The 16276-nt window shown below is 41.5% G+C and overlaps 1 protein-coding gene across 1 annotated transcript in view; it reads left to right on the forward strand.

Annotated features, from left to right (window-relative positions):
- col24a1 (collagen type XXIV alpha 1 chain) overlaps window positions 1–16276 on the forward strand; it is a 109297-nt gene that overhangs the window by 45596 nt on the left and 47425 nt on the right. The window contains exons 13-14 of the mRNA XM_030726898.1: window positions 545–598; window positions 1175–1219. Of these exons, the coding sequence (XP_030582758.1) occupies window positions 545–598; window positions 1175–1219 (99 nt within the window). The remainder of the gene's footprint in view (window positions 1–544; window positions 599–1174; window positions 1220–16276) is intronic.

Here is a 16276-nt window from a genome sequence, read left to right on the forward strand (position 1 = left end):
ATACATACAATGCAATATTCAAGATATGGCAAATCACATTTATTTTGGCATAGATTCTGGCCTTGAATAAAGTTACAGTTAGAGACAGATGGAATGTCTAGGTTGGGCCCTCACACTGTGAAAAGTTAATGTTTTAAAAACAAGCCTTTGCTTCTCTGTGTTGAAGTTGCCAATCGGGCAAAAAGCCCAGTGCCTGTTTTATTTAATTTTTTTTTTTCTTGGAACAGTGATGAATGCCTAATACATTGGCTAATCTTGCCTCATTAAAAAATTTGCTTTTTCACATTATGTCCATGTGAAGTTAATCTTGAATAATTACTTTGGGAAATTGCGCATTAAATGTTACGTGTAGAGTAAAAAGGTTTGCTGTGCCATGCTTGACAGAAAGCCAAGAACCTATATGGAGCAAGTAGCAGAGAAGAGAAATGGAAAATAAATTTACCAATACTCTTTTAACTTTATGGAGGTACTACTCATTGCAGATTGAGGGTATAGTTAGAAATGTTTGTCCCAACTTTTTTATGTGGATGTATTTGCCCCATAGGGTGTCATGGGCGATGCAGGGGAGAGGGGGCCTCCTGGTCCAGATGGAAATGAGGTGAGAACTCATGTCCAATTCCTGTTGAATGCATCCTCTTATTTTTTTGTCCAACACTTAGTTCATGCTCTTCTCTTCATCCTCAAACTTCAACTTCTTCTGCTTGTCCTCTCTCCTTAGGTGCATTGTACTGTCTCCTGCATGAACTTCTTCAGATTAATAAGCTAATAAAGTATTTTTGTATGTTTTTCATATCTATTAAAACCTTTTGTCACCACTTTACTGTGCAGTAAGAGCACTGGGTAAGAGCTCACACAGAGTTTGAGGTATTTAGCATCACCGAGATCAGAGAGAAGGCACGTTTTTCCTTTTTCTTGTGTACAACCTCATCAGATGGTCTCATCATTTTTAGCTTTTTCTTTTGTGATCAAAAGAAAAAGCGTGTCTGTGGTTTTTAAATATGCTGAGATGCTTTGTCCCAATCTCATTGTACATCCTGTATAATGACAATAAAGGCATTCTATTCTATTCTATTCCCTCGTGCTTGGTTTTTCGAATGTAGCTTTGAGAGTGAGACACTTCCATCACGGTGTATCCTGTCAAGTGTACTTAGGATGTTCCTCTGATGTTTCACAGGGGCCTGTTGGTGGGACTGGAATTAGCGGCTTTCCTGGTCTGAGGGTGAGTCTGCATTTTTCAGCAGGGACGTGTTTTGTCTTTTTTTGTAATTTCCTGAGCTTTATGTGCTCTTTGTTTGAGCTGTCATTCACTAGGCTTTTCTCTGTGTCTTATTTTGTCCATCTTTTACTCCTCTTGTCTGTCCTACTGCTAAGATTGGGAATGCCATGTAAACATGGGGAGTGCTAACCACCACGCCACCGTGCTGCCCGGTTATTTACCATATTGTTTAATGTAGGTTTTGCGTTCTTGATGGCATAAGCGTATTTTCTGTTATTGCGCTCTTCCACTATATGTCACTATATGATATGTGGAGTTGAGGGGATGTGAATGCATAAAAACAGTGGAATGAAATATGAACAAGCATTTATTTATGCTGACTTTATGAAAGCAAAAGCAAAAAATCAATAAAGTAAAACAGAAATCTAAAAAACACAAGAAGCTAGTAACAACAAAGGCCATAAAGAGAAATCCGAGATGCACATCAAGGAACATGTATGGTTATCTTTTTTTTTTTTTTTTTTTTTTTTTTTAGCCTGTCATGTCTTGTAGATCTTGCAAGCAGAACTGTGATCTGAATGCGTTGTTGTGCCAAACATATTTGCTATTTCAAGATGAGCTCTATAGGTTCTCAATAGGCTCTTCTTGTTGTTGTTTTAACCCTTTATTTTATTTATCTGAGTTATTTTTCCACATACTATGTAACAGCCAGAGCTGACAGGCTGAAGAAGAGGAAAATAAAGAGAAGAAAAAGGGAGAGAGAAAGGGAGCAAAAAAAAAAAGGGGAAAGAGCACAAGTCTATTAATCAGATACTTCATCACTTTAACATATAAAAAAAAATACTATCAATACTTGCAAAAATAAATTTGTGTGTGAAAAACAAAACTAACAAAGCATGTTACGCACACCAACAATTTTGTTGAGTTGTGATTGAGTGGGCGTTTGTGTCTGTGTCATGTTTGTGTCTGTGTCATGGAACGTACTTACCAATGAGGGCAAAACGCTGCAGCTCCACCCATCAGAAGCCAGAGGCAGGTATGGAAAGCCCCCAGAACCCCAGGCCACCAGCAGCCCACCAAGGGCCAGGAAGACCCCCGGCCACTCAGTCCAAAGACAACCGCACACCTACCCCAGCAGACGGGAGAGGGTGGTCTCAGACGGAGCCCCCCCAGTCGAGGAGCGAGGGCTCCAGGGAACCCAAGGCGATGAGAAGCCAGCCCCCCCCCAGCGGCCAGCCCCCTGCACTGGCCGGCGGCAGGGCTCCCGGGCCCACGGCACCCAAGGACCGCCCGACCCTCCACAGAGCCCCCCCCCACGCCGAAGAAGCCAACGCAGCCCCGCACCGCACCCCCAAGGGGGGCAGGCCAGTACCCACGCCAGAACACCCAGCCCCACCCAGGAACCCCGAGGCACCCCCATCCCAGGGGGGTAGGGGGGAGGAGGCAACCAGCAAGGAGCGGCCAGGAGGCAAGGCACAAGGCCCAGACCCAGGTCCAGCCATACATACAAACACACCCAGACACCCGTGTACACATTTATACACAGATACTCATACATGCCCATACATACTTACCCACACACAGATATGCCATACATACACATTCACTCACCCACCCATACTCACGGAGACGGTGACAAATACACAAAGACACACATTCATCCATAGCTACCCACCCTCTGAAGGCGGGGCAAGTGGAAACCACCCCAGGGCCAACAGCGACCCCAGGACGCCACCAGCCCGGTCCCCAAGGAACCACCCGACCCCTACCCCGGGCGAGACGCAGGAAATCGGGGTGTAAGATGACCCATCCACCCCTCCTCCTCCCCAACTTGTAGGTCTATGTGTTAATGTTTGTGAGTGAATGAGGTGTATAGGGTGCAGTTAAAATTGAGGGGACAATTATGCCACAAGCGCCAACTGTTGGTCGTCAGCGCTTGCCCACACTGCCCCCCCAAAACCCTCCATGTCTAAAGTGCAAATAAAATTTGGAGACAGACAGTGACGAGGATCCGAGTGGGGCCACCTCAGCGGCCCATCTCATCAACCTCTGAGTAACATGCCTGCCCCAAAGGTCCTATGTGTATCAGGGTGTAAGTGTGTATGTGTTGTGAGTTATAATGACTAAAGTGCAATTAAAACGGAGAGGCAAGTGGTGGTGCAGCTCTCCACGTGGCCTCTCCATCCTACATCTGTGAGTGATGTGTATTCTGTGTGTGTGTGTGTGTGTGTTTGTGTATGGGGAGGGGGAGGGGGGGGGGGCATATGACCAGGAAAAATCCTGGAAGAAGAGAGCCAGCTGGCCGCTGGCTCAATAGGCACCCCGACCTCCCACACCCCAGCACAGGGCAGGGGGAGGTGAGCCCGGGGCCGCGGTGGCAGCATCCCGGAGCACTGCAGCACCCGAGGTTGGCGCCCTCGCCCCCACCGCAGAGGGCGGCCCGCTCCTCCTAGATGCCCATTCACTCAACAATAGACACAAACAGGCGACAGGACATACTGGCCTGGGCATGGAAATGCAGTGCCCAGTCCCCCCCAACCACCCCACCGCGGCCCCATCCCCCACCCCACCCCCCTGCAATGCAGGCACCCCAGGGCCCCAAAAGCGTAGACCGGACATCCCGACGTCAGGCCAACCCACCCCACCCGGCGGCGCGGCCGGGACAGCAGAGGCCCCCCCCGCGCCTGGGGGGGCCCACCGGGAGCCGGCGCGGCCCCAGTGCCGGGGCCCCAGACCCCAGCCCCCAAGCCATACAGGGAAGACCAGCCAACCGACCGAGGGCCGGCACCACCCCCCCAAGCACCCCGCCCACACCCCAGGACCGAAGGCAGCACCATCCAAGCCCCCACCACCATCAACCAGGACAGGCACACAGACATCACCAGAAGGTCGCCCCAGGACCCCAGCCCCAGGAGGCTACCAGCTACCCAGGCCCCCGGAGTCCCCCCCCACCCCCCCACAAAGCACATCAGGAGCAGAGCCCGCAGCCCACCACCCCCACTAAGTAATGGAGCTGAGCAGTGGGAACCAAAGAGAGTCAAATTCCTCCAATTTGTTTTTAGAAGAAGCAGACATTCTCTCTAAACTAACATGATCTACTAATAAATTTCTGTACTGAGTAATACATAGTTTATTTTTTGTCTTCCAGTTCATGAGGATCATCTTCTTAGCGATGCACAAGGCAGTAAGAACTATGTGTGATATATTTAACTCCATAATTAATTCACTGACATCACCTAAGATGCATAGTCTGGGGGAAGTTGGGATATGACAGCTAAACCATGTGGATAGATCTTCACAAATCCTCTGCCAAAATCTCTGAACTGGTACACAAGACCACAGAGCGTGTAGATGATTATCCTCTGAATTGCTTGTACAGTGGGTGCATATGTTTGAGTGTGTAAGGCCCATTTGGAACATCCTTTGTCCAGTGTAGTATGTTCTATGGAGAATCTTATATTGTACAAGTTGTATTTGGGGTCTTTTAGTCATTTTGAAGATATTTAAACATATTTCTGTCCATAAATTTTGATCCAGGTTGACAGAAAGATCACGCTCCCATTTTGTAATTGGGAGGGAAACTGAATCATCAGTTTTTATTAATAATTTATATAATTTTGATAACAATTTTGGGGTACAGAGGTTAAGAAATTCTGTTACCCAAGTAGGCATTTCTAGATTCAATTGATTAAGGTTAAATCTTCCCTGTAGGACGGACTTAACTTGTTGATATTCCAGAAATCTACCGTTGCCAATTCTATATTTTGATATAAGTTCTTGGAACGTGATAAAATTTCCATCTTGGATAATATGTTCTAAGTTATTTATACCCTTATCACGCCATAACGGAAAATTCAGCATTTTCTTTTTCTGACAAATATCTGGATTGTTCCAAATGGGTGTTAGTTTACAGGGGATGAGTGAAGACTTAGTTATTTTTAAAAATTCCCACCAGGCTGTCAGAGAGGTATTTATACTAAGGACTTTATAGCAGTTATGATGTTTAATACTGGAACTAATGAAAGGTAAATCTGAGATTTTTATTTTTCCACAAAACGCCTGTTCTAGATCCAGCCATGGGTTGTCTAATGAGTTGGATTTGATCCACTTTGAAATATACTGCAATCTACTGCTTAAGAAATAGTAATAAAAGTTTGGTAATTCTAGACCTCCACTGTGTTTTGGCTTTTGTAAAGTTTTTAAGCTTATTCTTGACGGTTTGTTTTTCCATAAAAATTTTGAGATGTTTGAATCTAGTGACTTGAACCAAGGAATAGAAGGTTTATTAGGGATCAATGAAAATAGATAATTAATTTTTGGTAAAACCATCATTTTAATGGCAGCAACTCTCCCCATAAGTGATATAGGTAAACTGTTCCAACGTGTGAGATCATCCTCTATTGTTTTTAATAAGGGGATATGATTTAATCGTACCAAGTCTGAGAGCCTGGCGGAAAAATTTATGCCTAAATATCTAATATTTCCTGACTTTAGTGGGGTCCTAGAGGTTCTCTGGAAATTACAATTCAGAGGCAAAACTGTTGATTTACTCCAATTGATAGAGTAATCAGATATAGATGAGAACTTATCTATCAGTGTGATAGTCTTCAAAAGAGAGCCTTGTGAATTCCCAAGGAAAAGTAATACATCATCAGCATAAAGGCTAAGTTTATGGTCCATATTTTCAGTTTGAATCCCTTTAATATTTGCATTTTGACGGATTGCTGCTGCTAGCGGCTCAATGAAAATTACAAAAAGAGAGGGAGAGAGTGGGCAGCCCTGCCTAGTGCCCCTCTGCAGACTGAAACTTTGTGAAATGAGATCATTTGTCCTAACTCGCGCATTCGGAGAGCTGTGTAGTGTTCTGATCCAGTTTATAAAGGATGAACCGAATCCAAATTTTTGCAGAACTGCTAGTAAGAATTTCCAATTTACCCGATCAAATGCTTTCTCTGCATCTAAAGACACGATTGTCGTCTCTAATTTGTTAATAGAACAATAGTCTATTATATTTATCAGTCGACGTGTATTATTGGCTGAGTGCCGACCCTTGATAAAGCCTGTTTGATCTGGATGTACAATAAATGGAGTAATACTTTCTAATCTTTTGGCAAGGGCTTTGCAAATTATTTTAAGATCTACATTAATGAGAGAGATTGGCCTGTAGCTGGATGGGAGTGTGGGGTCTTTGCCTGGTTTAAGAAGCAGGCTAATGTTAGCAGAGTTTAAGGTTGGAGATAAGATGTGGTCATTCTGAATCTGAGTTACCATTCTGAAAAAAATGGGAGCTAGCTCAGACCAAAATTCTTTATAAAACTCGGCTGGAAAACCATCTGGGCCTGGGGCTTTATTATTTGGGAGATGCTGTAGGGCTTCACTAAGTTCAGACAATGAAAGAGGTAAATCCAGAGCTGCAGCCTGGCTGTCATTTAGTTTTGGTAGATTTATATTATTAAGAAATTCTTCAATTTCAGTATCAGATGGGTTAATCTGTGGTGAATATAAGGCTTCATAGAAGTCTCTGAAAGAGTTATTTATTTGTTGTGGGTCATGAGTAATAATACCAGTCGAGTCTTTAATAGAAAAAATAGCTGTTTTTTCTTTATTCAGTTTTAATTGCTTGGCCAGGAATTTTCCAGATTTATTTCCATGCTCAAAGTTTTCCAAACGCAGCCTCTGCAACATAAATTGTGTCCTTTTATCAATTATTTCATTTAGCTCCAGTTTCAGTTTCCTCAGGCTGATAATTGTATGTTCTTGTGGTGAAGCGGCATAAGCAGTTTCTAAAGATTTAATTTTTTGTTCTAATTCTAACACAAGTGCTTTTTCTTTATTTTTCCTATGCGAGCAGTAAGATATTATTTTGCCCCGCATTACTGCCTTTCCTGCTTCCCAAAGAACACATGGTGATATTCCTGGAATATCATTATATTCTAAGTATGCTGACCATTCCTTTTTGAAATAATTAATAAAATCTTCTTCTTTAAGTAATGATGTATTAAATCTCCAGTTCCTGATTGGTGGTGTGACTCTTTTCTGTGTCAGAGACATAGACACCGGTGCATGATCGCTAATAGTGATAGGGTGAATCTGAGTGTCTGTGATATCCATCATTATGGAGCTGCTAACTAAAAAGTAATCTAAGCGGGAATGAGATTTGTGTACTTGTGAGAAATAACTATAATCTCTCAAAGTAGGGTGATGTGAACGCCAAGCATCGCAAAGTCCAAAATCCTTCATGTACTGTTTAAGAATGTCTGCAGACTGCCAGTTCCTCTGACTCACTGCTGTACTGAGCCTGTCAATATCTGCATTAAGTACCAGGTTGAAGTCTCCTCCTATTACAAGTGTGGTGTCAGAGTGATCTGAGAGTGAAGTGAACAAAGCATGAAAGAAGGAGGGGTCATCAACATTTGGTCCATATATACTAGCAATACATAAATCTGTATTCTGTATAGATAAATTAAGTATTATAAATCTACCTTCAGGGTCTATTGTACTGTTGCTAATGTTAAAGTTTATCTTCTTGTTAATCAATATAGCTACACCTCTTTGTTTGGAGTTATAGCAGGCTGAGTACGTGTGAGGGAACTGTGGAGAGGAAAGAGTGAGCACAGATGTTTTGGACACATGTGTCTCCTGTAGAAAAACAACATCTGCTTTTAAGTCTTTTAACCGATTAAAAATTTTTAGTCTCTTTTCCCTCGAACCAGCCCCGTGCACATTCCATGAGACAAATCTGAGTGTGCTCATATTTAAACTAACTGATGGACTGTTGTGTGCTCACTAAGGATGTGTGTGTGTGTGTACATATGTTCTGTATGTTGGCGTGTGCCCTTTATATTGATGTGTGCGTGTGTATGTGCGCTGTATGTTGGTGTGTGTGCATCTGCGCTGTATGTTAGTGTAGTAAACTGTAGCATTGTAAGTGACGTAAACATATTGCTGAGTGCAGAAAGAAAAAAGACGTGTAAAAAGTGAACTAAGTGACATAAGAATGAAATTAGATGAGGGGAAAACAAAACAGAACAAACAACCAAACAAACGATCACGGTACTATGCTGACTCGTCGGCGTTAATGGTACTACTTAGACAGATTTAGACTATTTAATGGTACTGTTTAGATAGTTGAAAAAAAAACTCAGAAAAGAACGTTAATATGGACACAGATCACCTGATCGATCAGCTGAGCCATGGCGTGGTGTTTTTGTCTCGGTAAAGCTGTCCGTTTACATACAGTTTGTCCACGGCGATGACAGCCCGGGAGCCTTCCTGCATGAGCTTCTTCCGGATGGGGAATAGGGCCTTGCGTCGCTCCAGAATCTCCTTTGGAAACTGGTCGTTGACGCTGAAGTCCGTCCCTCTCAGCTCCCGGCCGCGGCTCTTCACCAGCTCTTTTTCTTTGAAGTGTTCGAATTTGGCCACGATCGGTCTGGGTCTGCGTGCTCCGGGTCGCTTCCCTCCCAGGCGGTGGACTCTATGGAAGGCGATGGTCTTCACGGCGTCCTCCGGGAGCTTCAGGTGAGTTTGGATAAATTCCTTCACTGTAGCCTCCGGGTCCTCCTCTGCCTTCTCCGGGATACCTGAAAACACAAGATTTTCTCTCATGCTGCGGGCCTGAAGCTCGATAATCGATTCTTTAATTTTCTTATTTTCTTCTGAGAGCCGGGTCGTTTCCTCGGTGAGGGAATTCACCGACTCTCTGAGGACAGCGTTTTCAGCAGCCAGTGTTTCCACCTGATGCTGGCTGAACTCGACTGACTCCCGCAGGGCCTGAAACTCCTTGTGAAGGATTTCAACCAGGGCCAAGCGGGCGTCAAAGCTGGACAATTTGTTATTAATGGACTCCAGAATGTCCACAATATTGGTGGTGGGTGGCGAAGTTGCCTCTGGGGAATCTTCTGGGCGGCTTCTTTTTGTGGACGGCGTTGCTTTGCTGGTGGAGGGAGTCGGCGTCTTGTCTGTTTTCCCCATGACGACTCGCTCAAAACACCCGTCGATGTACCGCAGCAAACTATCCAGGTCCTCTCCACCGTCCTCCAGATTGTTGAAAATAATTTAAGTTAGGCTAAGAAACTACCTATATTTTTTTAGTTTTAAGCCTGTCTAGTTATAAATTGGCGAGAAAAAAAAAGGCTAATCACGCAAATGTTTGCTGATAGAGTCACGCCGCCATTAACGATACTGCCGAGATTCACAAAGTCTCGCGTGACTACAGCATAGTCTCCGTCTCCGTGCCCCCTTTTTTTTTTTTTTTTTTTTTTTTTTTTTTTTTTTTTTTTTTTTTTTTTTTTTTCTTCCTCCTCACAGCGGTTTTATTCGTTCAACATCTCACATTACAAATACTTCAAATGTATGCATACAGTTACAAACAGTTGGCAGCAAGTGAATATATGACATTAGATCTTTGTTTTACTTCAGTACTACAAACCAACTATAAAAACTGACGTCTGTATTGTAGCGCAAATTAATTGAGAAAATATAAAAAAAAAAAAAAAAAAAAAATTAGAACTTACATATAAATGTGAAATTACTTAAGAAAAATCAAAATGATATCAGGTTAAAAAAAAAGTTAATAAATATAACCTTCCCAGCATTCAATTAAAAACTATTGAAATTTTGCAATCAAGTAATACTAACAGACAATTACCCCCCCCCCCCCCCCCCCCCCCCCATGTGAAAACGTGGAGCACAAATACAGCAATTAGAAAAACTAGACACGTCAACGAGTTGAACACATCACCCCAAAAAAAAAAAAAAAAAAAAAAAAAAAAAAAAAAAAAAAAAAAAAACTGATCAAAACGATAGTTATACATTTCAATTGAAAATAGAGCAAATGCTAAATACATTATCGACCTAGTATATACAATGTTTTCAAATCACAGTAGCATGGTTGTAGCAAAATATGTTAATAAGCACAAAACTAATGTTTAAAAATAAATTCAGGTATAAATTATTTTTCTTTTGCAGACATCAGCATGAACAATAGGAAACAAAAGGTGTGTATGTGTGTATGACTGCATGGTTTATATGGACTGAATGATTTACACTGCGGAGAACTGTTTCTGGAAAGAATAAGTATTGCACATAATGGCTCAAAGTTATCTTGCAACATTAAATCACATTCAGGTTATGTCCCAAAGCATGCCACATCACAAAGGGGGTCAAAGTGATCAAGTCTCCTCACCTACGTCCTACTGAGTGTCCTCTATGTTACAAAAAACAGACCCAAAGTGTTTTCACTGTGTAGATTGCATAAACATCACGTCTGTGTAAAGGAAGGCAGAATCCATCATGTAAAGAGAGGCTACAAGAGAGGCAATCTCAAAGAGAAATAAGGAAAAAAAAAAGTTAAAAACAACCAAAAAAAAGGAGATCTAGTGCATTACATTAGGTCCTGCATTATCACTAGTCATGTTATTTCTTATGCATGCCAAGAATAGGTAGAACTTACAGGCAGTCCCAGAAAGAGGATCTAAATATTCAAACATTTGATATTCACTCCGGTGATAGAAGGGAAGATTTCACATTGACCAAAGCCAGAACATTTACCCTATTGATAATCTTAGTGACTACACCTAGGAGCAAAATATCAGATTATAAGCATTTTCAAGACTATCAAAAAAGATCAGTTTAGAAAGGTCTCGCCATGCCTTAGGATCCTGTAATGATGGGTTGTTTTGTTTTGTTTTTTAGGACAGAAGAATCCATATATGACTGGCTAATAATAGCTTTATTTTTTATTATTTTTTTAATTTTTTTTTTTTTTTTTTTTTTTAAATCTACAGAATCACACCAATGCACCAGACAATTTTCAGATTTACCAGCACTTAAATATATAAAAGCTAATTGAAAATTATATTAATATCATTCTTTTTTTTAAATTAAGTTTACCATAAATGCAGATCTCTTAGTAACAAAGGTACAAAATTATTTTTCACCAAGTGAAAAAAATGAGGTATTGCAAAAGGAGTTCTCCCATCTGTGAAAAATGTGCCTAAAATGACTATTGAAAAAAATATTTAGAAAAGTAGTGCATAATAAATGTATATATGTTCATGACAAAATAATCAGCTATAAAACACTGTACAAAAATCAGCAGGCCATGTATAAAATAATATCTTTATCTCTGTGACAGCAAATTCTAGCTACTACCATATCCAACCACAACACTTGTGAGAGAAGCTCCAGTCATGGTAGAGCGTGCAGTGGTACACCATGAGGACAACTCAGGGAGACTGGACTGTGCATTCCCATTAGTTTGTACTACATTAGCATGTTAGCTTCCAGTGCTAAGATCCCTGACAATATAAAGTGAGTAAATACTACTGCCAATACCTGAGCCCTGAGGGCTGTGTCTTTGTTAGCTGAAACTCACAAACCAAAACTCCAGCCTTTCCTCCGCCATACGACAAGAGCACGCAACATTATCCTGATAACCCTCAGATCGATGACTGTTTTAGATGATGTGTTTAGGCCAATCTTTGGTTTGCCCTTTTCTGGTTACAAAGTGTTGACTTTTAAACCAAGACCTGAAAACGCATGCCAACAATCTAAACGCGTGTACCAAACTGAGGGGGGAGATTTTTTTTTTTTTTTTTTTTTTTTGTTTGTTTGTTTTGTGACGTGGCCAGATGCTATACACTGAGCTGCTAGAAAAAAAAAACAAAAACAAAAAAAAAAAAACTCAAATCCATCCATCCATCAATCTGAAACACAGTTCCTCCACTATTCACCTCAACCATTTGCACTCAGCCTTTGGTAAATGGTACAGTTGATCTCTAATCCTGCAAGCAAAAAGTAAGAAAATGCACCCTTCTTAAACTCAACTTCCATAGTTAGTATACTGATTTAGGTGTGATGAACCTCACTTAAATTTTATGTTACTCTCAACAACAAATGTAAGCAGCTTTGCCAGCTAACATGAAAAGAAAAGTATAGTCAACAAAAAACACACAGAAATCCAGATCTAATGCATCCATATGCTCATGCACACTGAAAGTCAAAACATAAATGGGATTTCACTCTTCTTAGCATTTAATTTTTTGCGGGCCCAATTAAAAATAAAAATAAAAAAATAAAAATAAATTATTATTTTTTTTTAAACTTAAAAGAAAAGTGCATTCATTTTTCATATCATAGCCCATACCCCTTCCCTAACTATCCCTTTCTTTCAGTCCCTCCCAGCTCTCTCGCCTCAGTTCCAGCGGAAAGAGATGTGTCGCGGTCGGTCCCCTCCCTCCTTCACTAGCGGCTTGTGGAACTCACGGCCGGCCCGGGAGTGGATGGCTGCCCAGCAGTACTCGCAGTAGTACTGCAGACAGGTCACGTTGGCGCAGAAGAAAGGAGCGAACTTCCCCCCGCAGCGAGTGCCCTGGCACTCATCGCACAGCTGGTCATCCAAGACGTATGGCTTCACTTCCACCCGTTTATCAATCTCCCCGTGCTGCAGTTGAACGAATCGGGCACTAATGGCTGCAATGTAGCTTTGCTGATTGGAGAAGGCCACTCGCCCTGCCCCTTTTGGATACTTGAGTTCAGGGTCTGTGTCGATCCCAGCATAACACACTCCCCCATACAGACGGTCCATGATCATGGCAAGCTCAACTGCACGCATCAAGGAACATGTATGGTTATCTTGACGAAGAGCGAATGAGTGGCAAGACGCTAAACACTCTCAGAAGTGACAGCGTGATGCAGTTGAAAGTAACTAACAACAGGTGAAAACAAATACGGACTCCAGGGAGGACAGGAAGTACAACTAATTTGGGAGAAAGAGGCCCGTTCTTCAAAGTAAAAGCGGAAAAAAAAAAAGAACCAAGAAGATGTCACACTAACATTAAAACAGAGGCAGGGGAACGGGCTCTAATAGACAGATAATAAGGATCTGGATTCAGGAATATTTAAAGGATGTTTTACTTTTCTGGGATCTTCCTCATCCAATAAACTAAATTCATGCCTGATGTGGAGGAAATTCTTTGGTGTCTCGTCCTGCTCTTGTGGTGTTTAATAGAGGCCAGGTGATTGCCAGTGGGGTTATTTTTTTTTTTGTCATGTATGTTTATTCTTCAGACACTGGTAAGGCCAAAAGTAAGGGACTCAAATAAATAGGACGCAAATATGATGAGATTCAGAAGTAAACACGGGCTTACATGTTAAATAGGTCCAGACATCGGAAACCTTAGTGAACGTGAAAGAGAAAACTTCAAGCGTGCAGCAAGTGTAGAGGGAATAAAGAGAATATAAAGCTTTGATGGTTACCTGATTATCACCACTGAATCAAATGGCAGAATTACCCCCTCAGTATGCAGTCAAGTTCTCCAGAGTCCTGCTAATGACTTCTATATTTGACTAAGGTGTGTTGAAGCAGAGACACATCTAAATGTTCCAGGACACCAGCCCTCGAGGCCTGGATTTGAGGATCCCTGGTCTAATATCAAGTTGTTTCTGGAGAACTGGAGTTGGTCTTGTTGTTTGCTGTTGGGTAAAGTGAGCTAAAGAGATAAATGTCATTCACATGCTGATCAAATGACATGGAAATGAAAGAAAAGACAGTCACAGGCCTAACAGAGAACACGCTGGGTTTTTGCAGTACTGTCTGAGTTCATAGTTACTTCCAGATGTTCAGCCAACCCGAACTATATACAGCACCTGTCCCATGCTTTCAAGCTTCATTTACACTGATTTGCTGTTGTCAAACTTTTGGATTTATTGGGGGGTTTTGAGGGGGTCACTGAGTGCCACTAGACACATCTGGACGGATGATTCCTCAGCATTCACCTCAGCTACTGGCTGTAAGTCACTGATACTACTGAAGCTGTCAGGAAATATGCAAACTCTATCTTCAAATGTTTTGGCTTTACTTTTACACATGTTGTGCAAAAATAAATACAGTTGCATTTGATTATTTCTGTTTTGCTAGACAAGACATTTCAAATGGGTTTCAAATGACAGGTCTCATTCTGAACCCACAGATCACTTGGTCTAAAAAGGAAAGGATGTGACACAGATTTACAAGCTTGTGTATGTGAATGAGCTGCACTACACACTCGCTGCACAATCTGTCTTCCTTTTATTCTCATTTTATCTTTGTAAAACTAACACTCAGTGAAGATGTCCTACAGGTTCCCTGTAGGAGAGGCCAGACATTTTTGTTTGAGTCAGATCAGATCATTTTTATTATATGCAGCCAGTGAGTGGACACTGTGACAAAAACATTTCCTTTCCTTTCCTTTCCTTTCCTTTCCTTTCCTTTCCTTTCCTTTCCTTTCCTTTCCTTTCCTTTCCTTTCCTTTCCTTTCCTTTCCTTTCCTTTCCTTTCCTTTCCTTTCCTTTCCTTTCCAAACCAAAGAAAAGCAGTTAATTATATTTCAGACAAATAAAGTCAAGGTGCCAGACACTTTTTGTTCCTTCACAGCACAATCTGATGAACTATGCTTCACTTTGTTCAGTTATGTTGATCATAAGTTCCGATGTGTACAGTCTAAAGCTTTCTGCTTATGTGACGGAACAAACTGAAGCAGCATCAAACATCGATGCACTAATGATAAGGTAATTATTTGCATGTAATTATAGCAGTATTTATATGTGTCATGGCCACGATCTTTAAACAGGATCTCTAAAATGCTGGTGCAAAGATAAGCTTGTGTTTTACAATACACAGTGATTTGTTGTTTATTTTATTTCTTATAAAAATATTATCAAACTTGTCCTCAAAGGGAGGGAGGGGTGGGGACGGGGGACAGGGGGGGATTAATAATTAGACCTGATGTAGTTCTCAAACAAGCTATGGCCAGTAAGTACTTTTGAGTAACCATACTAGAGAGCCCAAATCCCCACACCTCTTTAATCCAGCCTTTGATGTAATAAATCATATTTTGTCAACTTTCCAGCTGGGTGCTTTTGACACAGGATGGATCTCACAAAGAACTTTAATTTGACATCTAAAACTCATTTTCACTTCTCACTGTCAGTCACACCTTTGTGGCTCTAGTTGTTCTCACCCGTTTATTAAAAGGCTATTACACATGGTTAGAGCCTTCACTTGAGTAATCACAAAGAGAACATAAACAGCAAGTGTTCATTCTGGTATGCACTTGATGTCTCTGCCAGTGTGTGACTCAGCAAAATGTGATGCAGCCTGACACTTTTTCACAGCCTGAAAGAAAAATAAAAGGGTGAGATATAGACTATAATAGTTGTTTGAAATTTAATGCGCTTCTTTTTCTTCTTCACAACTCTACAACCACTTTGTTTTAGATGGTACAGTAAGGCTCACATGTGCAATTTTTTTTTTTTTTTTAAATGTGTTTTCCCTACAGGAATGGCTCTATTTATACTCAGTAACGTCATGTGTCAGATTTCTTCAGGTCTCAAAAGGCTTGTGAATGTATCCATGAAGGTGGCGATCAGTGGTATTGGAGACACACATTTAATGCTGGGCATTGCAGTTCAGTAGCTTGCACCATTTAGGCTACCTGGTCTATAAATATGTACGTAAGTAGATACTTACATACACTGTATAGACAAAAGCACTAGGCTACCTAAACATTACACCTCCTGGAGCTACTTAGCCATGGAAATGTGTTTGTCTTTCTCATAATTAGTTGTATTAACTGTTTAAGCACATAAGTTACTGGGGGAGGCCCAACCCATTTTGGTATGTAGCCAGTCAGATTTGTTGTGTGGCTAATGGAGGTGCATACGGTTTGTGGCTAAATCTAAATGAAAATGTAATAAATCTTGTCTGGATTTTATCTGGATAGGAGGCATTTGAAGTGACGTGCATGAATGGGATTATGATATCCTGGATGCAGAAACATTTTTATGTCTAATTGGATTTTCGGAGACCATAATGGTTGTGTTGAAACAAGATGTACAGGAATGCAACAATCTGGGTTTGATCAAGTCTTGAACCAATTGTCTCGTCCCCCCATGGCGAGCAGATAGTGGTTTGGCTGAACCACCTGGCAGACAGGCTTCGTCCTGACAGCAGTTTGAGCAAAGGCTCTCTGTGTGGGATTTGATGTACCTGATCATTTCAGCTGGGCTGTGGACTCT

Source organism: Archocentrus centrarchus, chromosome 4 (assembly GCF_007364275.1).
Source record: "Archocentrus centrarchus isolate MPI-CPG fArcCen1 chromosome 4, fArcCen1, whole genome shotgun sequence".
NCBI classification, from domain to species: Eukaryota; Metazoa; Chordata; class Actinopteri; order Cichliformes; family Cichlidae; genus Archocentrus; species Archocentrus centrarchus.